Source organism: Ambystoma mexicanum, chromosome 10, assembly GCF_040938575.1.
Source record: "Ambystoma mexicanum isolate Mex_15411 chromosome 10, UKY_AmexF1_1, whole genome shotgun sequence".
In the NCBI taxonomy this organism is placed as follows: Eukaryota; Metazoa; Chordata; class Amphibia; order Caudata; family Ambystomatidae; genus Ambystoma; species Ambystoma mexicanum.
The window spans coordinates 1146788893-1146813095 of NC_090932.1; the positions used below are offsets into that span (position 1 = coordinate 1146788893).

A 24203-nucleotide genomic window follows, 5' to 3' on the forward strand; every position below is an offset into this window, starting at 1 on the left:
ACATCAAACAGAGGCTTTGTGAGATATTATAATAATAATAATTTGGCACTTATATAGCGCTACGAACCCTCAGGTATCTGAGCACTGCTTATTATTACCCACGGTGTGTGGTGCTCATTTATCGACCTCGGAAGGATGAAAGGCTGAGTTTGGCCCCGCCGGGATTCGAACCTGCGTTTGCAGGCTCTGCATGGATGTCAAAGTGAGCGCTCTACTCGCTGTGCCCCTTGACCGGCGGTAAGGTGGAGAGGGCGGGAGCCCCCACTTTTCCACATGGAGCAAGACGGCCACAGCCTTCAATGACGTTGACCTCGCGCCGCCTGATGCTGATAGCAGCTGATGTCCACAACATTCACCAGGTGCGGCCCGCGCTGTAACCAGCCTCTTTGTGCCTGCCCATGTACCCTGTGCTCCCTTTGATCTGAACCACTGCATTTTCGCAGTTTCATCCCTACCTGCATCTGAAAACACTGTGTGCTCTACATGTTTGCCCTCATCAATATGTCGGGTCCAACGCGGCGCCAAACCGAGGCTGTGCATCTACAACGTTGCTAAGCAACGCATTCGAATTTATTGCCCGAAAATCCGCCAGCAGGTGGAAGGAGCCGGCCCGAAGAAGGCCAGAATAAGGCCCTGTTTGTCCCCTGTTCGCCACCGGGCGTCACGGGCTACCCTTATTTAATGGTCCATCACTGCAAACTCATTCCTACACTGCCCATCGCTGCCAGTCTTGCCAATAACATTTATAAGGCATCACTGTTAACTTACTGGTACACCCTCATAACCCAGCCATCCGCTGACTGTGTGCACAGACTCGCACTACCTATTCCACTGCCTCAACTAACGTCAGCTCTGGTTCTCCCCTTTGCGACTCTGCTCTATCCTCCACAAAGTCTCCCCCAACTGGCCTAAACCTTCCAAGTCGGAATTGCTTTCGACGAGGTGGTAGACCTTTACCTCTAAATGCCATTCAGACCCAACTGTATTACCTCTACACTGCTATAACTGCCACGCTCTACCTGCTCATTCTGTCTCACATCAGATATATACTCTATCTAGCACTAGCGTAACATATCTAGGCTGCCCCTTTGTATTTGTACATATTTTATGACTTGTACATGGCCAGATATGCCATATTCTTGCATCAAATTTAGCCTACTATTCTGTTCAGCGTCAGCAAACTAATCAACGCCATGTGTCTAACTTCCCTAATTAATCTGTTGAGCATTAGCCTAACGTTTCAGTGTGCCAAATGTGCCTAATTTTTGTTAGCATTAGCCTAACACTTCATTGTGCCTAAATAGCCTAATCTTTTTATTAGCATTAGCCTAACTTCTCAGTGAGCCAATATTGCCTGTATGGTGTTTCTGTTACCATGGGATATTTAACCTATTTATGCCATTCTGTGTTTCTGGTAGTATATTGCATTTAGCCCACCCGCCACTTTGGCTTTCTGGCACCGAACTGTCTATTTAGACTTGCCAAACCGTGCATCTAACTTTGTATTAAGCCCTATGCCTGCCATACATAGTTCTGCACATCCCCCCCTCCAGTTCCACCCCATACGGAGAACAGCTATGCTAAACTGGGTATTTATCATTATGTTCCCATTCTGCCTTGTCTAAGATAGCACACCGTGCACAGGTAACCACTTCCTTGCTTTCAGAAACAGCCTCACTAGACTGGCTTGCCCGAGACATTACCCTATATCCTGCCCGACTCCCTTCCTACCACCCACTTCACCATTTCCAACTAGCTTATACTATGCCCATAGTCCTAGTATCACCACCACTAGGTGCTAGAGAGCCTTCTCTCACGGATTCTACAGCTGACCACTCGCTCACCCCCAAATCCACAGTAGGTAGCAAATCCTACCCCATCGAAGGGAACGATCTGACACTTCGCCTAAGATCACGCACCAAACTACTCCATTGCAGCCCTATCCCTACCATCGTGACATCCAAACCACCAAACTCCAACGACTTTTGGCAAAATAAAAAGTACAACCCACTTACTGCCTCGACCACCAAAATAACTTAAAATGCCTCTTATCCTCAGATGCCCAAGCTTGCCTCTGTACTTGAACCCAAGCCACTCACAAGCCTCAAAAGCGCCCTCATCAATGCCCCTTCTCTAGGAGCTCACGCAACCACAATCTGTGACCTAATCATTGAACAAAAGCTGGACCTATTAGTAATCACAGAATCCTGGCTTCACCAAGCCCCAGGACCACTGCTACCCCTAGCTATCCCACCCGACTACACCATCCTCGGAGCTGACAGAACCAAATCTACAGGTGGTGGTGTAGCCATCATAGCTAAGAGTAATCTACAAATTAGATCAAGCTCCATCGAAGACATTGCAGGGTATGAATTACTGCTAGGTAAACTTGCTATGAATGAGAAAGCCACAATTAATATTGTGGTGATTTACAGATCACCCAGCTCCAATAGTCTCCCAGAAATATACATTCCACTTCTACTTGCACCTATCATTAAACCCAACACGAATGGCACTCTCCTTGGAGACCTAAATCTAGGTTTCAATGATGACCTAGACCCTAAAGCTGCAGCCCTTCACTCAGCGATCAAAGACATGAACTCCATCCAATTGGTTAATGCCCCCCAACATATCAAGGGCAGAACCCTTGACTGAGTCCTCTCACTTAACACAAAACTCACCATAGACTCAATTACCTCCCTCAGCTGGACAGACCATTTCTGCTTAGAATTCACCCTCATGAGTGATGAACCCTGTCCCCCCAAGGCCAAAGTAATGGACACTTATGAAGCTAGAAACCCCCGGAAGCTCACTGTAGAGAATTTTGCCCCCACCCTCAACAAAACACTAGAAGCAAACTTAGTCACTAGCAACGATCCAAGTGTCATTGCCAAGTACTACCACAAATGCCTCACTCTTACTATTGACGAAGTAGCACCTATCACAAATAAAACGCAACGTACCAACAAAAAGACTCATTTCTGGTTCAACGAAGAACTAGTTTCCCTAAGAAGGACAAAATGCTCTCTTGAACACACCCATAATAAACATCCCACCCCCACCTTCAAGGACGCCAACAAAATCTATAAAACATCCATCATCTCCCATAAAGCTAATTCTTACAACACGCGTATCTGTAACGCAGCAGCAGACTCTAAAGAACTCTTCTCTATCCTTAGAGAATTAGAAAATCCCATACCAACCGCAACCTCCACCAACTCCAGTAAAGAATGGTGCACCACCATGCAAGACGCTATTGCCTCCAAAATTGCCCTGCTTCAAAACAAAATACCTACCAAATGATTGTTACTAGCAGATAAAAATGTGTTACCCCTAATCCCTTCCTCACTACTAATCATAATTCCAACTCCCTATTCCACTTTGCTTCAGTCATTCAAGAACTAGTGTTTGACACCATCTCTAAGTTAAAAGCCTCCAATTTTAAAGGGGACAGCGTCCCAGCTAAACTAGTCAAAGCATGTGCATCCACCCTTACCCCTACTATCACCAATTTTGTCAATTCCTCTGTCAACACCAACATAGTCCCAGCCAGCATCAAAGAAGCTTGGGTCACCCCACTTCTAAAAAAAAACAACACTAGACCCTACAATACCGACCAATTACCATCCAATAACCACGGTCCAATTTTAACTCAAACTCATAGACAAAATAGCATAAACCTAAATCCAAGCACACCTTGAACAGCACCAGCTCCTCGGAACTAGACAATCAGCCTTTAGGCCCAATCATTGCACGGAAACAGCCCTCCTGGATCTCAAAATCCAGATGAACGCTATCAGAGATTCTGGGAAACTGTGCATACTCCTGCTGTTAGACATCTCTGCTGCATTTGACCTTGTAGACCATGAAAAACAGTGCACTTCACTTGCCAAGGATTTCAACTTCTCTAATGATGCCACTTTGTGGGTGAAATCTTTCCTAGCAGTTCGCACTTCCAGAGTCACCATAGGCAAAGAAGCTGCTGATCCCATCCCAGTCCCCATCGGAGTACCCCAAGGTTCATGCCTCTCTCCCACACTATTTAATGCCTACACAAAGCTCCTCTTCTCAGCATTAGACGATATCAGTGGCATCTACACCAATTTTGCTGATGACACCCAGATCCTCATGCCCATCTCAGGTAACTATGACCAGGACACAGTGACCATCAATAAAATATATGCCATCATCCAAAACTGGATGTCATTGAATAGTCTAATAGTCTCTGTCTTAACGATGAGAAGACAGAAGCTCTCATCATGGAATCCCCATCTAAAATAGCTGCCCTCCACCCAGACTATTCCTCTATCAGTATCGACGGTACTCTGACCCCAGTACTGAAGCAAGTGAAAACATTAGGCGTATACCTAGATGATAATCTCACTATGACCAAACACATTAACACGCTTTCATCATCCACGGCTTGTACATCCAAGCTTATCGCTCTAAGTCGACAGTATCTGACCCCCACCAATTGCCTCACCCTGGCCAGGGCCATGGTATTATCTAAGTTGGATTACTGCAATGTGCTATTGCAAGGTATCTCCAACTCCAAACCTCAACAAATTGCAGCTCCTGCAAATTAAAGTTTTAAGGGCAGCATTAGGGATAAAAAAAAAGTCTGATCATATCTCCAAGACAAGGAATGATGCATACTGGCTACCCATCAAAGCTAGAATTATCTTTAAAACACTCTGCATCGCTCACAAATTTCTTGCAAATAAAGCCCCAATCTACTTCAACAATGCCCTACAGAAAAAAGAATCCATTAGAACACTGAGATCCAATGACAATCTACTATTAGTGTCTCCTTGCTACAAAACTACCAGAGGAGGGGGGGGAGCAGCTTCCTTGTTGTAGCCCCTAAACACTGGAACACCCTGCCCCTCAATATCAAAAAGAGACTTCTCTCCCTGGCTTTATGAAAAGGCTAAAAATGTGGTCATTTAACCAATATTAGCATATCGATTTGCCAACTTATGCTAGCATAAGCTCACCGGCTGAATTTGTATAAAATGTTCATGAATGTTTTGTATGATTTTCTGTGCTAACAACTTCTGTACACTGTATAAATGTATGACCAATGCCAAAGTTGTCTGTAACCACGCCGTGATAAAGCAGGGTCTGGGTGTGTAACAAATAAATAAAATAAATTGTACAGGGTGGGGGACACACACGAGCCCTGTGGCACTCCATAGGTGATGGGTATGGGGTCGGCTGCTGCAGAGGGCGAAAAGACTTGCATGCTCTGGTTATTGAGGAACGATTAGATCCAGGTGATTGCCGACTGTGAGAAGTGGGCTGCTGTGGTGAGGTGGTCGCAGAGAACTATGTGGTCAACCAGGTCAAAAGCAGCCGATGGATCAAGGAGGAGCAGGATTGCAAGTTCACCTTTGTCTTTGAGTTCGTCAATCTGGCTTTTTAAGTCAATCAGGGCCATTTCGGTCCCATGTTGAGGTGTAAAGCCAGATTGACGAATCCCGAAAAGTTGATTCGTCTCTAGGTATTCTTGAATTTGCAGGTATGCAACCCTATCTAAGATCTTCAACAGGAATGGGACTGTGGTAATTGGTCTGTAGTTGGTGGGTAAAGTGGGATCTAAGGTTTGCTTTTTAAGTGGCGGGATCACCCAGGATTCCTTCAGGTTGCTGGGTACAATACCTGTTGAGAAGGAGACGTTGATTCATTTGGTTACGAAGGGGGTCAGGTCTCTGGCAGCATCTTTGATGATCTGAGCCGGGCAGCTGTCCCCTTGGCATCTAGTGAGTTTCAGGTAGGCAATTATTTGTTGTACCTCTGGCACAGATACTTTTTAAAATCTGAAGCCTTGGGAGTGTGTTGATTGAGAGGCTTGCATATATCCTGTGTTCCTTACCAGCAGTGGTGGAAATGGAAAATAATTGGTGGGGGATCCCACAAGGGCCAGGGTGGGGACGGAGTTTGGGGGGAGCTGAGCCAAGGAGGCGGGATTAAGGGCAGGGACGTCATTTCACCAAAATGCCAGGGGTAGCGGAAGTGACATCACATGACCTTGACCCCTGATGACATCACAGGAAGTGATGTCATTCGACCCCACCCCGAAGCGATGGAACACGACCTTTCACCGGTTGACAAAACAGGAAGTGAAATCACATAGCATTGTACACTACGAAAAATATGGTTACGATATCACTATAATGTGATGTACATTTCATACAAGAATGGATCGCCATATGTATCGTTAAGATCAGTGTATATAGGCCCATATTACCAAATTACTGTGAATGCAAGCAGACGTCCATGACCAAATGATAATGATGTGTTATTATATAGCACTTACGCTTAAGCTCTTTATATAGAAAAAATACACAACCAATATCACCCAACCTGTGTTGGTACTCATTTATCTATCTCAGAAAGATGAAAGGCTGAGTTGAGGCATTTTAGAACGGACTAAATCAGTAACTCACCCCCTGAAGTGTGCCTGAAATAAACCTTCAATGAGGCTGGCAATTATTGTATAGAATTCAAGAAAGACACATTATTTGGTATTCCTATTCTTTCTTATTTAGGGTCAGTGCTGAAGTGCTGAAAGTGTTATGGCATTCCTGTTCTTATTTTTCTTGTTTTTTTAAGGGGCCTGAACAAGAAAGCCAGCCACTCAAGAAGTAAAGAGCCACATGGTGCTGGCCAAAAGTTATTTTTTTTTAGAGGTCGCAAGTGAGACCACAGAGGTCGAAGTTGCGACCTTTGGTGTCCCCTAAATGACGTCCCTGTTCAAGGGTGGTGCGGAGCTGGCAGTTGACCTCCGATCAAAGGAAATGTCAAAAATAATAGTTTCAAACGGCGCTATTTCTTTCATGCTGCTTCTTTTCCAAACTATATAGCAATTCCACTTTAAACCACTTCCTTGTCACTGGTGATGAGTTACTTCACTATGCGGATAATAGTTTTGACCAGTGTTGCTCAGTAAATATTCTTTTAAATGCACAATTTGCATCCCATTTTATTTTTTTTAAACTTCCACTTGGGTACTATTCAAACAGGGTGATTTCTGTTCGCCATGAGCAACGTTTTCTTTTACTTGAATCACACCTTGCAGAGCTCCTGCAGCTCCCGTCTGAAAGCAGTTGTGTGGCTGCATCGTGTGTGATGTTAATAGGGGAATTAAAAATATATATATATTTTATTTATACTTAATTCAACTGTGTTTGACCAGTTTTAACAAGTGAGGATGAAGTGGAAGGGAGCCTCTGAAATGTGTCTTCCTGACGTTTTGTTTACTGTTGGGGAACTTTGTCTCCGTCAGATCCGAATTAATCAGTTGCCTCAGTAGGGGCTATGTCCAGATCAAGGTTCTGAAGGTATTGCCCCACTGCAATGACTGATTTCCTGCTTCTGGCAGACATCAGTTGGGACCACCAGTAATCTTCTTCTAGAGAGGTAAAGTCTTTGAACAGGTGGCCCACGTGGAGTCTTCTTTTTGCTGTGAGGCCTGAGCAGGTGAGAAGCAGGTGCCTGACTGTTTCGACTGTGTTACCTTTGTCGCAGAAGCGGCAGGAATTTTGACTGGACTTGCCTCTGTTGGTCAGGACCTTGTTAGTTTTTAGCAAGCTCAGACGTATTTATTTATGCAATGTTTGGGGGATACCTGTATATTTATTTATTTAATGTTTTTCGGATACATGTATCCGACAAATATTGCATAAATAAATAAATAATATGGCCCGTGTATCTGGCGAACATTGCATAAATAAATAAATAAACCAGGTCGTGGCTGAGGTCTGTAACTTCCTCTTGTGACCTCTTGCATGGGGTCACCAGAGGAAGTTACAGTTTGCTTGCGGATGCTTTTTTCCCCCCTTTTCCCCAGCGCAGAGCAGGGGTTTGGGGCGGCGGACTCGGGCCGGATTCTGAGATCCCGCTACACATATGGTGCCGCGGCCCAATGACCAGCGCTGCTTACCACTATGCATTTAAGGATGGTTGAAGGGTACACCCGCTAAGGGTATCCATGCAACTAAATTAGAGTTGTTGGGAGACCTGCTCTTTACACAAGAGCTGCATCTCAAGCTCTGCCAGAGAGGGTGGTGCGCAGAGGGTGGGGTCGTGGAGGGGGGCAGGAACTAGGAAAGCTCCCATTCAAGACATAAGATTAGAATGTGTGTGAGAGTAATAATTGTTCTTCTGGGTGCTGAGCAGGGACGGTGTCATGGCCTTTCAAACTTTTCAAATGAAAGGGGCCCGAGGCTCAGGTGGGGCCCCAGCAACTGCTTACATGCTGCCAACCAAAATTCTTATAACGCGCCAATAAATTCCTTCTTTTGCAGGAGCTTTCAGGCCGTCACTTGGAGTGGCGGCCTGAAAGGCTCCAGCACATTATGCTTTTAATGCGAGCGCTGCAAAGCACACATTTAAAACAAAGAAATACACCCTTGGGTTAATCCGCTGATTATCAGTAGACGGCCAGCCAGCAGGGAGCTGAAACATTACATACCCACTGATTCAATTGGCATTTCGAGTTCTAGCTCCCTGCTTGCAAGGAGTGTCCTGATAATCGCAGGCTTTTAACTGTTGGTTTATTCCTCTCTCTCTGTTGTGATGTGTGCACCTTGCGGGTGCCTCATACTGTTTTCAGCTCCAAGGGTGGGGTGGGCAACCATCATGTTAAATTGGGCCCCCACACATCTTCAGACGTGCCTGGCGCTGAAAGAGGAAGAAAGAGAGCGAGAAATACAGAATGAAATAGAGAGAGAAGACAGAGAGAGAGTGTGCGTGTGTGTTCAATGTTGTTGAATCTTGCGCTAAGTGTCTGGATGAAGGATGTCCTGTGTGGTTAACATGTGTATGTGTATTTTTGGACATTATGGCCCCTTGGCTTTATGGGGTGCTTTTGAATGTAGGTGTTTTGTAGAGTGCCAGTGGGATCACTCTGTTGGAAGTGCTGTCATTCACACCTGCGATAGGTCTCAATCCTGGACTCCCTCGTGGGTTGGGGTGCTGTGGTGCCCGCCTTGAGATCCAGACGATGCTCTTCTCCCAGCAGCCCATGGTGCCAGGGGTGCTGTGCTGCTGCCACCCATGCCCGGTATGTGCAACCTTGCTCCCAGCGTTCCACTGTGGAGAGGGCGGCTGTGCTGCTGGTCCATCACACCCTAGAGGTGCACTCTCTCCCCAGGTGGGCGCCCTTGGATGGCAATAGGTCCTGGGCTGCTGAAGGTCCGGTTCCCACGTTGCCCACTCTTGAATACGGTGTTATGGGGGGTCTTTATGTGTAGGGTGGTTACCATCACCTCTTGCTCATTGCCCTTTCGTTAACATCTTCCCCTGGTTGGGTCGCAGCAGGAACCCCCTGTCGCCACCAGTCAGGCCTAGGAAGGTATGGTCTTGTTGTAGGCTGGCAGGGAGGTGTTTCACCTGGGTAGGAAGACCGAGACTCATCGCCACTGTACTCTCTTTTTCCCTCCTCCCCAGAGGATAAAAGGGTCTGCCTGCTATTTTGGATCGTACTGCCCCTAGTGATAGGAGTAGTGTTCTTTCAGGCAGCGCTCAGAATAACTCAGGGAGCCCCTTTGAACCAGGTGTCATGGTTTGAAGCTGCTACGTCCACAGGAGCTTCCCCAAATGCTGGAAAAAAGAAGCTGCTCCCAGGGACCCGCCCCATAAGACACTGTGAGCAGAGTGATAGAAACAGGGGCTGTTTTTAAAGCACATTGCGTGCTGCAGCGTGCAGGCACACTTCGGGGAAAGAGGGGGGCGGGGGTGACATCTCTAGGAAGCTGGGCGCCGCCAGCTGCAGCAAGACCAATTGGATACTCCCATGGATACCCAGGAAGGCCAAAGCCTCCTACTTGCCAGCTGCCACATCTTTCTTTCTGCACCTCATCGTTTTTGTGCTGGCTGCGTACGTGGGTGGAAGATGGGCTGAGGAGAGGAGGACGAGCATTCACTGCAAAGGTGATAGCAGATTATGCAATCAGGTAAAAGTAGGCTGATGGGCAGACGCATGGCACAAACCGGCAGGAATGCAAAGGGCTCTACTTACGTTATAGAGGCTCCACTCTGGCCGAAGTAGGCTCGGAATCATGGAACTCAAACGTGTGATACCTTATAGGCCTCTAAATATCCCGTCATGCCCCACACTGGAATCACAGGCCAAAGCCATTGCACCTAAGTTCCTCTAAGTTGTCTAACACTGTTACTGTCACACACAAGGCTTACCTGCTTTCTCTAAACGTGTGGCACGTCTCAGACCTTTGAATAAACAGTGTCGCACACGCGCGCGCACACACACACTTCTGTCATCAATTTCGCACACAAGGATCACAGGCCTCTAACTCTGATACACACACTGCTCAAATACCACTGCCAGCTCCTTACTGTCACACTAGACTCGTATACTGCGGGTGACACATGACCTACCGTATTGACTAACCACGTCACTCGCCCCCACACGAGTCACAGAGCTTTGTCAACCCCTGCCACAGCCACACTCTGCTCGGCTGCTTTGCCATGACCCCTCGTAACTCTCTCTGTTGTCGGGAACGTTTCGAAGTTCTCGGAATCAAGTGAAGAGGGACATGAAGATGCTGTGGGAATCCTCTGGCGTGTCACGACGAACAGATGTAAACAGTGGAGACTGGCGTCCATGTTGGGCGCGAATAGGGCCCATGGGCAGCAGCCAGGGCCATCGCGCGCTAGTTTCCCGGCATGTTTCCCATGGCACTGCACACGGGCCTGATTATTTCTAGCCTATCTCCCTCGCTTCCCGTGGGAACCCGCGTGCTGAGGCGGCCTGGGGACCCGGCCTGGCTGCGGCCCAAAGAGCCGTTATCCTTCATTCCCCTAAGAGCAGCTCTTTCCATAAGAGAGCCTGGGAGGGGTCGGAGGTCGTGGCTGTTGTGTACAGCCAACGCAAGAAGAGAACGGCCTTAGCCAGCGGACCTGCGTGCGTGACGCGCATGTATCACACAAGTTATCCAACTCCCTCGTCCAGTTGATGTGATTTCGAAGTCCCCTGGCAGCACCGACCAACGTTACGAGCAAAAGAGGCCTCCTCCCACTGCTGGGGAGCAGAGACGTTTTTATGGGAGGGCAAAAGGGGCACTTGCCCAGGACCCCTACTTTGGAGGGGGGCCCACAAAGCTGCCTGATATGAAGAAGTAAGATTCATTTGTTCACCAGTCCTAAATAGCACACATCAGGATATTTTATGGGGTGCTGCTGAGGGTCTAAACCCATTGCCTTTCTGTTTTGACAAGTGCATTCTAGCTTGATCAATTCACCATGTATTGCTTTCTTTGTTCACTGTGGTATACATAGTTTGTGTGTTCCTTACTGCACAACTCTGTAGCATTATTTCCTTCCTCTGGGAATTATGTTGATCATGTTCAGTTGGAAACGGTGAAATGCATATTAATGAATTGAGGGCCACAATGGTTCAGAAGTTAGCTCAGTCTGTGAAGCACCCATTGCAGAGATATGTGTTCATATGCAAAATTAGAATATCACATTCCAGCAAGGCCGCTGAGCCTTTCCTATGTCTGAAGTTCATAAACCTGCCTGCACATGTACTTGGTTTTGCAGAACAACATCTGCTATTATCAGCAATGTACCTGCACCAGATAGGGGTTGCAATAAAAACGAACATATCATCCGTACGGTTAAGGTCTAGAAATTGTTTTTTTCAAATGGGGCGTTGTAGAACCTAGGCAATTGCCTCCAACAATGGCATAAACTGTTAGTCCAAGAGGTGAATAAGTATCCAAATTCAAGACTATGGAACAAACGCGTTCATGCTTGTATCCTGGATTTGCCAGCAGTCGATGGAGTGATACTGGTCAAATCATCTAATATATCTTACATTACTGTGCTGTCTTCCGTGAGGTGGCCTTCTTGCATGCTGCTGGTATCGTTTAGCCCATTACTTGATCTTCTTATGTAGACCATATGGGTGGAAGAGTTGGTAGACAGAAGAGAGCGGACCATATGTTACAGGCCTCAGGCAAGCATATTTTAAGGTCTGCTTGTTTGCCACAAAAAACGATTTGCTTATTGGTAAAAGTCAAAGGTTTTATGCACATTTATAAATGAAAATGTCACAAGCCATTGTTTTGGAAATATTTAAAGCTTTAAAATACAAAGACAACCCCAGATAAAATGTGTTAAATAACATTTATTGGTATGCTGGTTCTTATATGCTTTCCTTGATGATGGAGAGAATGAAGCTAGAATCATTCCCATTTTGCATAACACCCTTCTATAATATTTTGTTTAAAAATGGTCATGTTTTGTAATGTGATTAGTGTACTTTCCAAGTCAGTTTTTATAAAATGAGATTGTTTTAGTTCATGGTAAGAACTGGAAAAGAAAGTGTTCAAATGCAGAAATTGCAGTTGGCACAAATCCCAGCTTCACCCCTTCGCCCCTTAACCAATGTGTGATCCTGGGCTTATCATTTAATCTTGTATTGCATAACCTCTCAATATTGCCATTCCCTAAACCTTTCAAAATCTTCAGCCCTTCAGAGTGATTTCCTTCTCATGGTACGATCTTCATAAAATACTTATTCATGGTTTCACTGGCTATGGTGTTGCTTCCGCTTTAATAGTGAGCATATTTATCTTGCACACCACCGGCATTTGTTCCTTTGATATCCAATGGCAACACTATTTGAAAACCATATCCCACTTCTAATCTCAGTCTGTCTGGATAAAGTCTGTCTTTCCTGGTAGCTTCTAATCTGCATTCACTATCCATGCTACGGTATGTGTAGCTTTCTTTTCCTTCCAATTGGCCTCCTCTATCCATGCATGAGCACTTTTGCATTCTGTGAGGCAGCTAATGTGAGTTCTCTGGCTATTATGGGTTACATGTACCTTTTACATATGGTCCTGCATTAATACTACAGCCTGCATACCTTCCTGGATGCTATTGGTAAAAAATATCCTGTATGTGCTAGAACAGTACCCTTTTCGTAGACTGCTAATGTTGGTCTTCAAATGCTACTTGTTTATCATTCTGATTAGAGCAAGAATGAAGATTGTAAGGGGACTTAAAGGGAGTACAGCGAGACAGCATATCAACCTAGAGGTTGTGAGTGCGACGGGTGGGGGCGGAGGGACGAGACCAGTTTTCTAGATCCCTTAATTCATTTGGGTTGGTGGAGGGGGCCCCAAAGATGTCCATGCCCAGAGCCCCAAAAGTGCTTAAAATGGCCCTGCTGGAGAGGGCCTAGCATGGACACTGGGTAGGGTAGGGAAAGCATGGGCGGTGGCTGCCTGCTGCTTTGTGCTGAAAATGCGCACAAAAGAATCTGGGGGGAGGGTTGGGGCGAAGGCTTAGTATAAAAGTGCAGATACACAGAAGCTTTGCCTCTGCCGCTGCGTGGAATTACCTGCCCGTGGCGCTGTTTATATACGAAGGTGTGGCCTGCTTGCGATTAAGGGTTGAGCACGTTTGACATCCATTACAACTCTCCCCATTTAAGAGTGAGATACTTGTCAACATTCGATGACCAAAAAGTACAAGGATTTTTCCAACTTCAAAAATTGCAATTAGCCTATTGATGACATGACAGGAAACGGCATCCCCTGAGCCAGACATCCCCTGACTTTGGCTCGGTGACATCACTGCAGGACAATTTGTGATCAGAAGTAAAACAATCACCATGGGGAAAGGACAAGCCAAACGTTTCGGACTTGTGTTTTTTATTACATTTCTTTGCCATGTCCTAACTGACGGTGAGCATTTTCTAAGGAGTCCAAATCATAGTCCCTGTCCTCCTCGGGCTGTGGTTCAGTAACCTCCAACTTTGTTGCTGCTTCTCTATCACCATAGATCCCCCTTGACCCTCTTTTCCCCAAAATGTGCCCGTCGCCCTCACGCCGCACATATGTGGCAACGCACGCAAATCTTCCTCCCAGTGGGACTTAGATTTTCTTTCTCTCAAACATATGACATTTCCAATGAACAGCTGAATGCGGATCGACTTCGTTCACCAGCCAACAACTCAACATTTTAAATATGCGCTCCACAGACCGCTCAAAGAAGAAGCATTTCTGAGTTATCCTGGTGAATACACAAAGTGCTTGGATCTGTTGGTAAAATCTTAAGGCGGTAAGATTGCTTAAAACGCAGAAGCCTGCTTCCTGAATCTGTTGGGTTGGCAAGTATGGAGTTCTGATTGTTTTGTCATACATGTTGTGTTATTCTCCCTCCCAGGGGACAAGGAGAGGTGTAGTACAGGTTTCAGGCTTCCTTGATCACAAACCCTAGACGAAGAAAGGGAGACTGGCAAAAGATTATTAGCTCAGCCGGGTGTTTATTCGCACACGAGATAAAACGCAGATCAGGTCTCCTGTATGAGGCACTCACTTGGTCAATGGGGTAATCAGCAGCAGCGTACACTCTGCAGTGTCTCTCTGTGCTGCTCAGCTAATTCTCACCTCTTGCACTTCCCTTTTCTCTTTCTTGGCCCCATAATCCTTTGCAGCATTCAAGGTAGTCTTGAATGCAGCATGTACACATGCGCACAAGTGGTAAAGCATATTACATCATCTCCCTTTGTTGGATAAACCAAATCGATACGTCTTCAAAGTCTTTCAAATGTTGAGCAGTCTTCTTCGTTCTGAGGTGTAAACCTCCTGTGCTCACAATTTTTTGTCTCACCTCATTTCTACCCCCCATGGCTCTCTGATGGTTTTATGTGTGTCTGACTTCTTCTTGTGGGGGTCTTGTATCGTTCTCTTGTGGTTTTCCCGTGGCCTGTATATCTGCGGCTGAAGTGTTCGGACCATTGCTGCTTTGCAGGTCTTGTTGCCTTCTTGTGTTGACGTCATTGTGGGGTGCTGGAATCCTCCATTGATTGTGTTAGGGAGTTTTCAATGGTGTTACCATTGATTTGATTTTCTTTTCTGTACAGGAATATGCGACTTAAGATCCTTTTGCCCCTTTCTCTAAATTAACTGTGCTGAGAAGTACTCGAGTACTTTCCACGGCACACTGAATTTGGAAACGGAGAAGTTTTGATGGGCAGTTTTACTACTATGGATATCTTGCCTCTCTATTTCTGCACATTAACCCTCTGTGGATGGCTCCTGCGTCAATGATGATTTCACTGACATCCCTCAGTTGAGCTATAGTACTCCTTATGGATTCTTTAAAATGCTTGCTGTTCCTTTCGACCGGACCGCTTCCTCTTGGATAACAGAGGGGTGGCTTACTGTGTGTTATCCCTTACCTCTTAATTAAGATGCCATAGCTTTAGACATAAATTGAACCCCTTTGTCTGGAATTCTAACCAATGTGGGCACATAGAACCAGAATCACCTGAGCTAACATAGTATTCAGGGATGGTACAATCATCATGAGACAGAATATCAAGGCTGCTGCAGGTGACAGTGTAAGGGTGAGTTCCTGTGGCCAACCAGACTCGGAAAGACAACACTATGGAAAAAAAACACTGTCTCCCAGTGCTGTCTCGCAATTCATTTATTAACTGCTAAGAAACACACAGCCAACAAGTGTTTCAACGCTCTCAGTCTTTTTCCAAGCAAAAGTGTTAAAAGACAGTGGAAAAAACCCTATATACGGTCCTTAGACATAAAAGGTCTCCTTAAAACGAAAGCCAATGCTTGAGCAATTACACTTATAATATATGATATGATTGTTTATTTATATAGCGCCTATACACAGAAGTGTTTCAAAGCGATTCAAGGAGGGAGGGAACATAGGAAAAATACAGTACATTTAGTTAATGTCCTTGAAGCAAAGCAGAATGTGAAAAAACTATCATAATAGGCCTGACGACATTTCTGATAGTGCAAGTGCCCAAAAACAAGTAGGGTAGGAGGTAATGGAGAAGGAGAACAAAGCAAGCAGCAACATTACTATGTCTGACGACAATTTACGCAGTGCAGGAGGAATACAAGAGGAGGGTTGGGAGGGGGGCAGGGATAGAGGGGGTGAGGAGGAACAAGACAACTGCTGAGCAAATTCATCAGATACATTTAGAAGCAGGGGAGGGGGAATGGAGAACAATGGGTAAGAGGGGGACAGACAAGCTACTATCATCGGTCAAGGAACCGATGATAGGAGTAAGTGCTAGGAGGGGAAGACCTCGAGGAAGTGTCTAGGTCCCCAGAGGAGGGGGAGATGCAGGCAAGTGCGGGTGGGAAGAAGAAGAGGGTGGGTTTGTGGGACTCAGCACATAGCACAGGGTGGGCACCTCTAGAGCATGCGTAGGGTCAGCGCAGAGCAGGGGAGGAAGGTCACGAAGGTCCGGAGGCAGGGGCAAGACGTGGACGTGCAAATGGCATTGTCAGGCAGTAACGGGACCATGTCTCGACAGAGGCGGGCATGCTAAGGCATTAAGGAATGAGATGAGGGAGGGAGGGAGGGAGACGACCAGAGGGGAGGGAATGGGGCGAAAAAAGGGGGGGAGAAGTAGAAGGGTCAGAAGAGGTGTACATAGCACACATTATACAGAAGTAGGAAATCAAGGTAAGTTAAAAACAGTGAATGCAACACAGGAAAATGCATAGATAATGGACCAAAACATTTGCAGTGCGTTTGTTTAGGGGAAGGGTGAAACATGGATGAGGTAAGGGTAAATCCCCCAAAGCAAAGGAGGGCAGATGTGCGGTATACAAAATTACACTTTCCATATATATAATCAATCAAGATGAGTCCGAGTGATGTCGCAAACGAGTACTCAATGTCCTTGTAAGCCTGCTGATGAAATTAAAGGCTATTTCTTTGTCTGGTAGCATACATTCTGGATATCCTTCTCTATGAAAACGTCCTCTGAACACTTTGAGGGTAATGCCATGGTTATTTCTTATAGGATGGCCATTTCCAGCCATCTGGATATACAATCAGTGATCACCAAGGTGTACTTTTTTCTGGGGGAGGAGGTCCTATGAAGTCGATCCCCAACATTTCCATATGTGTCCAATCTGTTGAACAGTGTACACTGCGGGTGTCATTTGCCAATTCTTTTTTAATCACTTTCAAGACACATGGTTCACTTCACTACAAATGTCCCAACTTCACGATGCATTGCCAGCCACCAGTATTTTTTGTGCATTATCCGTTGCTGCGTTCTCTGAGGGTTCTGCTTAAGTGTCTCTTATGGGCCAGAGAGACCAAGATGGAGTGTACAGAAGTGAGAGGAAGGAATACACTGTCTCATTTGAACATCTGCCTCCAGTGAGAGCTCAGTTGTCAGCTTACCATGCGGTTGCAGCCCAGGTACAAGCTGTTCCTCTGAAGGCCAGCCTTCTCTCATATAGGTGATGCCGTCCTGTAGAAGGAGATCCTTCTGAAACCTGTGTGCCCACTGACTTTCAGAGATCACTCCAAAGGTGATTTATGTGGCATCTGGGATGCATGCCATGACACATGCGCTACCGCACCAATCGGAAGGAATAGTATTTTGTTCCTGGGGATGAGACAGACCATCCACTTGTATCCTGAGATCTGTTCAATGACGAACCAGAAAGGTGAGGTGTAGCTTTCTTTGGGCCTTCAGAGATGACAATATGAACCAGGGGCTTGTTGCGTGTAAGGAGGTTGAAATTATATTTGTCAATACATGTCAGAAAATGCTCTGTGGCCCATGCACAAACCAATGGGCCTCATTACGAGTCTTGCGGTAACCGAGGTGGCAAAACCGCCTGGTTACCGCCGGACTCGTATTACCATTCCGCCTCCGTGACTCCCGGAAATACCACGGCATTACAACCCTGGTGTCCCGGGAATTCCGGAGGCGGAATTCGGTTAATCCCCATTCCCATTGAGTCCTACAGGACTCAATGGGAATGGGGAAGTGGAAACACTGGCACCATCCCGTGATGGTGCTGGCGTTTCCACGTCCACCTTCAGGTGGGCGGTGGTAAACCCGCCAGGTCAGACCTGGTGGGAGTGACACCTCCCGCCTGCAGGAGTCAGGATCGAGCGGTCCGGAGTTAACAGTTGCGGCAGGTTTACCGCCACTGTTATTTCCGGACTGCCCGACCTGTAATGAGGCCCAATATCTTTCTCTCTATTTGACCGAGTAGTTAGTTGGGTTTCGAAGTCAAATGAGATTTGCAGGCAAAGGGTACAATATACTCTGATCCCTTGGAATTTCTAAAAGAGGGCCACACCTAAGCCATATGCGCTAGGATTTATTGTGGGTGCTTCACTGTAATGTTGGCTTTTATCCTTTTGAAAGCAGTGGGGCTGATGTCATCCCAAGCAAAGTTTGGCTCTTTCTAGAGAATAGATCTGAAGGGCTCTGTCTTTCTGTAAAGTTTTGAAATATTTTTTCAGTAATACTTTACCATCTCATAAAATAATGTAGTTTATCCTATCCTTGTTCATGAATTTGCAAGCCTCTTTGACTGCGGTCACCAAACTCATCTTCAGAGAGACAATGTTGTGTGATTTGATGTAACCTGAATATTCAACAGACTGTTGGAGGAAACCACACTGGTCTTTATTTAATGTGAGACCACTTTGGCTCCTCCTCCTACGTACTGTACTTAGCATATGGTCATGCGTGCCCTCAGTGTCTCCATTCACCAGAACATTGTCACGAAAGTATACTACCCTGGGAATACCTCTAGGGAGATGAGGCATGTGGGTAAGGTGATCATTTCCTGTTCTGGCAAATGCTGTGAGATGTTTGGGGCTCTGGTGTAAAATTATATGATGATACACATCCCTGAGATCAATTTTAGAAAAAAAAACTTGAGAGCGGTGGGTCCTACTAACTCCGTGGACTCTACTGCATCAGTCACCCCCTCTTTTCCATAATGTGCAAGATGGTGCAAAATTCTTTTCTACTTGTGAGCAGAATGGGACACACTTTGTGGGATGAATGGATGGACTCCAGTTTGTAGTTGTTTCTTATGTGGATATCCTGCCGTGTCTCGTCTCGCTCGAGATTGTATAGCTATGGCATATTTAGCAAGCAGATCTTCACATCAGATTGTGGGCAATTGCTTCTGAAAATATGAGATGGGCGAAACTCAACCTCACTCTTTGGGGGTACGATTGGTGCAATCAAAATGTCCCTGCTGCCTGAACTGTTATAGTTATTTCATATGCTTCCGCTGCCTTTGCCTAAAAAAAGTCTTAAAAGGAATAAGGAAAGTATTTAGTGAATTTGTGTGTGGCGCCGGGTCAATGCCACACATTTCAATATCAATTTTGAAACATCCAGTGAAAGAAGGCTTATTTGGCTTCCCAATTATGAAAAAGTCTCAAATGGCCTATGCCTTATTTGGTATGCATAGATGGATAAATGCAGGTTCTGACACAGTTCGGGCCTGGGTAACTATAGAGAACATTCAAATTCAGTGTCTCCTGTCCCTCTAGATTGTGTTCTTTTTTTTAAAAAAAAAACCTTTATTTAGTACAGTGTCAGATGTACAACCTCAAAACACATACTTAAGCGAGAGTATTATGACATCGCATTGCATCAGCCCAAATTGTCCATGCAAGTTTCGGAGGACTTTTATCCGAGCATTCATTATTATAGAGCACAACGTATTTCACGGATCGACATTTATTTTCTGTAGGTATTTGCAAAATGCTCCCATATGTCCTTGGGCTTACAGCTGGGTACAGTCGATGAAATGTAGCCTTCCTCCCTCCATTTTGCAATGGTCAATTCACTGAGCCATTCATTGACGCCGTGGGCTACTTTGGATTTAAAATATTTCAATGTACATTTTTTGGCAATTAACCAACCCATATTGAAAAGTCTACGTATTTTCACAGTTACCTTACCAATGTCCCCCAGCAGGTATTTAGGGGGTGAAAGTGTAGGGGGTATTTCAGTGATATCGTATAGGCCTTACACACTTTGTACAGTCTGGACACTACTCTTTAATGGTCACCAACATTTCTAGTGGCTCGCAGGTGCATGGTTCTTGGGGGAGTGAGGGGCAACGGCTACGAAACGCTGTCCTCATTCCAAAATATTGAAGAGATCTAATTGGGTTATTGCCCAGTTTGGCTGTGAATTCTTCGAGTGTGACAAATGTCCCGTCAGGGAAGAGGTCATGTAGAAACAGCTCTTCACCAGCGTCCCATAAACGTTGTATATCTTTGTCATAAGTCGGGGGAGTGCGGGGCATTTCCAGAGGGGGACCGATCAGCAGTATGGTGTCATCACTCTGAGTCTCTTAAAACAGTCTCGACCCAGCATTTACTGTTGTACAGACCGGGTGAAAATTAGAAGAGTCAGTGCGCTGACCCGCAAGGATAATTGATTTTACGTTTGAGGGCGAAGGACTATATGTTTCCAAGGCTAAGTGTATTGGGGTATCAAGAAAGGCGTACCAGTAGCCAGGATATTGCGCCTGCGAGATAATATAGTAGAGCTCGAAGTCAGGCGCCATCAGGGCACCCTGTCAAATGGTTTGGTCAATCCCTCCCATTTCATACGCGGAATACCTACTGCCCATGTGTACTTAATTACCAGGGAACGTAGTTTATCAAAGAAAGTATGTCCCGGCCATACCGGAATTTTGCAAAAATAATACAGCCATTTGGGAACTACAATAATTGTAAGTATTGAGAGCCTGCCATATAACAGTATCGGAAACCTTGCGCATAGCTGCAGCTTAGTGGCCAGTGTGTCTAAGTAAGCCTCGTGCAGCCCTGGTTTGTTTCGCGGCCCATGCAGAAGGTGGGTGAGAGCGTGCTGCCGGTGCAAACTATGGCTGTCGGGCTAGCGTATAACAGACGTATATATTTTATGAACTGATCCCCCAAATGCAAGTACTGCAAAAAGAAACTGCCAAAAGACAGAATCAAAGGCCTTCTCCCCGTCGAGTGAGGCAGCTACACCCTTGGCTTTAGGATCTATTTGAGACATGATGCAGAAGAGTCTGTGCAAATTAAAAGGCCGTAGAGTGTCCGGGAATAAACCCGAATTGGTCTGGATGAACCAGGGTTGACATGAAAGGTAGGAGACGGGGTGATAAAAGTTTGGCGAAAAGGTTAGTGTCCGTGTTGATTACAGATAATGGTCTATACAAGGCCATTTCGGAGTCTGGTCTGTTTGATTTTAGCAGTACAGTAATTACGGCTTCCAAAAGTGTAGGTGGTAGATGACCAGACTGAAGGGACTCTTCCCAGACCTTCAGAAGCTTGTGTGCAAGGATCAGTCAGAGCTCTTTATATAGTTCGATTCCTATTCCATCGGGTCCAGGAGCCTTTCCCCGACGGAAGAGCCATTATTCCGTCCACTACCTCATCAATTGCGAGTGGTCAGTTAAGAACCAACTGTGTTTCCTGTGATAGCGATGGGAGTGGGATCACGTTTAAGTAACCCGTCAGCTCTGCGTCAGTACACGTATCAGAATTGGCGTATGGGGTCTTATAGTACTGGTGGAACTTGCTGTTGATTTCTTCAGGTGTGGTGAGTATGTTACCTGACTGACCCATAATTCCAGTGATGTGTTTATTCCCTCTCTCTGACCACATTGCGCCTGTGAGGAAGCGGCCCGGGCTATCCGCTTCCCCGTTTTGCCTAAATTGGGTGGGCTGGTTCATCAAGCAGACTTCTCCGTCCGCCAATTCTGTAAACTTCAGCAGGTTCCCTATAATGAGGCCCAACAGCACCCTGTTGTGTGATGTACCATATTAATTTCCAAGCTGTCTCAGGTCTATTTCTACCCTGCCTAATTCTCTCCTTGTTTCTTTCAAACTTCCAGTGGAAACCGAAATCATCTTGTCCCTCAACCACACCTTAAATGTCTCCCAGACAGTACAATATTGAGGAACAGATCCCTCGTTCCTCTGGAAGAAGTCCACGTCTCCATCTGGCAATGACTCAAGAAACATTGAATCTAGTAGACATGAGGGAGGCATTCTCCAAGATGGGCAAGGGGAGCAAGGGCCATCCCATTTTATCGTCGGAGAAACTGGTGAATGATCGGAAATGGTTCTAGGACATATCTTGCATTCCTGCACACGCACCACCAGCACCACTGGGAGCAGCGAATACTCAATCCTGGACTGTGCGTCATGCACCGATGAGTAATAGCTATATTCACGCAGGCAGGGGTTACGGACCCTCCAGCCATACATCAACCAATTCTGTTTGTTGCATCATTTGCGATATCATGCGGCCTGCGTTTGTCAAATCACGTTGGGTGACTCTCGATAGGTCCACTGCACAGTCCAGGATTGTATTAAAGTCGCCTCCCCATATAATCCAGGAGTGAAATCCCCTGATTAGGATTCCTATCACTTGCCCATAGAACTCAGGGTCATCTAAGTTAGTACCATATGTATTAACTAACGTTGTATCTATACCAGACAGCTTACCCCATAGAATCACGTATCTTCCTTGAGGGTCTATATAGCGCTTGGTTTCCTGGAAGGGGTGTGACCGATTTATCAAAGTCAGCACCACCCTAGCTTGAGATGAGTAGTTGGTGTAGCCCCGCTGGATCACCCAGTTGGATGCACATCTCTCGTTGAGTGTCCCCTGGGCATGAGTTTCCTGCAACATTAGCACCTTTTGCCCATGGCAATATATATATGCTAATACTTTCCTCGCCTTAATAGGGGTGTTAAGGCCCCGGACATTCCATGTCAAGGAGGAGATCTTGTCACCGATAGTGTCCTTTTTGTGTTACCTGATGAATATATCTTGCGCACATGAGAAAAGATTTTGTTTTGGTGTGTATTAGGGAGACAGTCTGCACTTATTTTCAAAGAACATATAAATACAACTTCGGACCTTTTCAACCCCATTCACTTTTGGTGAACATGTTCGTCATTAACCCTGATTCGATGGACATCCTCCCCACCTCCCTCATCATCACCCCCAACTTGAGGATGTAGCCCAAATCAAACTGTGGAAGTTTCCTGGGATTCACTGTGAACAGTGACTGCTATCCTGCTGCTGGTTGCAGTGCCTGCAGCTGGTCCCAATTATATCAGTATTGTATGTCCATGTACGATCTTATGGTAGGAGATCTTTGGTCGATTTCAGCGTTGGTCAGTCATTGTCCATATTGTCTAACTCGTTATGTGGACGCAGACTTTGGTTATGGTTGCGGTCGCGCCACGGAAGGGGAATAGTGAATGACGCTTCTATGTATGCCGTGGCCTTGTGTGGGTTCTCGAAGAAATTAGCGCGTCCTCCATGTTGAATTCATAGTTTGGCAGGAAACATTAATGCCTAAGGAACGTGTCTGATTCGCAACAGTTTCTGAACAGGGTCATATGTTTTCCGTAGGGCTTGTACATTAGCAGAAAAGTCTGGGTAAATGTGGATGTCTGAGGCCTTGTTGCGAAGTGTGCCTTTCTCCCTGGCCAGTCGTAGTATTTTATCTCTGTCCCGGTAATTGAGCAATAAAGGGGGTTCTCTGAGACTGTAGTAGTAGTGGGCCGCAGGGCCAGATTTCCCACCAGCACTTGAGAGCCTGATTATGGTATTCAATGGCTCTCGGTACGGGCCACCACCTTTATGAATCCTGTCACGACACAATATGCGGGTAATTTATGCTGGTGTCGCCAGTTCCCGCAATCGCTCTGGTCGCGTGTGATATAAGATAGGACAGCCCACAGCATCCGTGTCCAGGAGGTAGCCGTTTCCCAGATGCCCAGCTCTGCAAGCGTGTATCGGGGAACCTGGCTACTCCCGGATGGTAACTCGATCGACTCAGGAGATTTCAAGCAGCACCTGAATGGGCCGGGGCCGGGCATTGTATTCCATTGGCCGAGCTTCAATGAGGTTGTCGGGTGATAAGAAGTGCAACTAGCAGGCCCGTAGTGTATCACATGCAGTTGCTCTTGGCTGCTAAGAGGTGGACTATTGTGTGGGCGGCATGACGGTGGTCCTGGGCTGCCTAATCATAGCAGGCTAAATGCCTTTGCATTTTAGGAGAGCTCGGGCGTGTGCAATACTTACAGGTTATATTGCTGCAGTCTGGCAGGGGGGCGAAGACGACGGGGTGTCGGACTGAGCACCAGACTCCAGGCTCCCTTCTAGTTCGCCGGCTGCCGTGCTAAGTGTTCCGGAGGGTTCCCACCTTGAGTTTGTACGGCTCAGACTGTCGGCGCGTCTGGATGTGTTGGACGGGCTGCGCTCCTCCTACTGCCGGCTCTGTCTTCAGTGACGTGCTGCACTGACCCAGTTGAGTGGTTCTGCTCGATATTTGAGCCGCAGGTTCCTCAGTCCCTCCGCTGCATGTGGAGAGCTTTTAACACTG

The 24203-nt window shown here is 46.3% G+C and overlaps 1 protein-coding gene across 1 annotated transcript in view; it reads left to right on the forward strand.

Moving 5' to 3' along the window:
• The first annotated feature begins 3786 nt into the window (after window positions 1–3786).
• The window catches only part of ANKRD39 (ankyrin repeat domain 39), a 387583-nt gene continuing 367166 nt past the window's right edge, over window positions 3787–24203 (forward strand). The window contains exons 1-2 of the mRNA XM_069620261.1: window positions 3787–4141; window positions 10976–11141. Coding sequence (XP_069476362.1) covers window positions 3787–4141; window positions 10976–11141 — 521 coding nt within the window. The remainder of the gene's footprint in view (window positions 4142–10975; window positions 11142–24203) is intronic.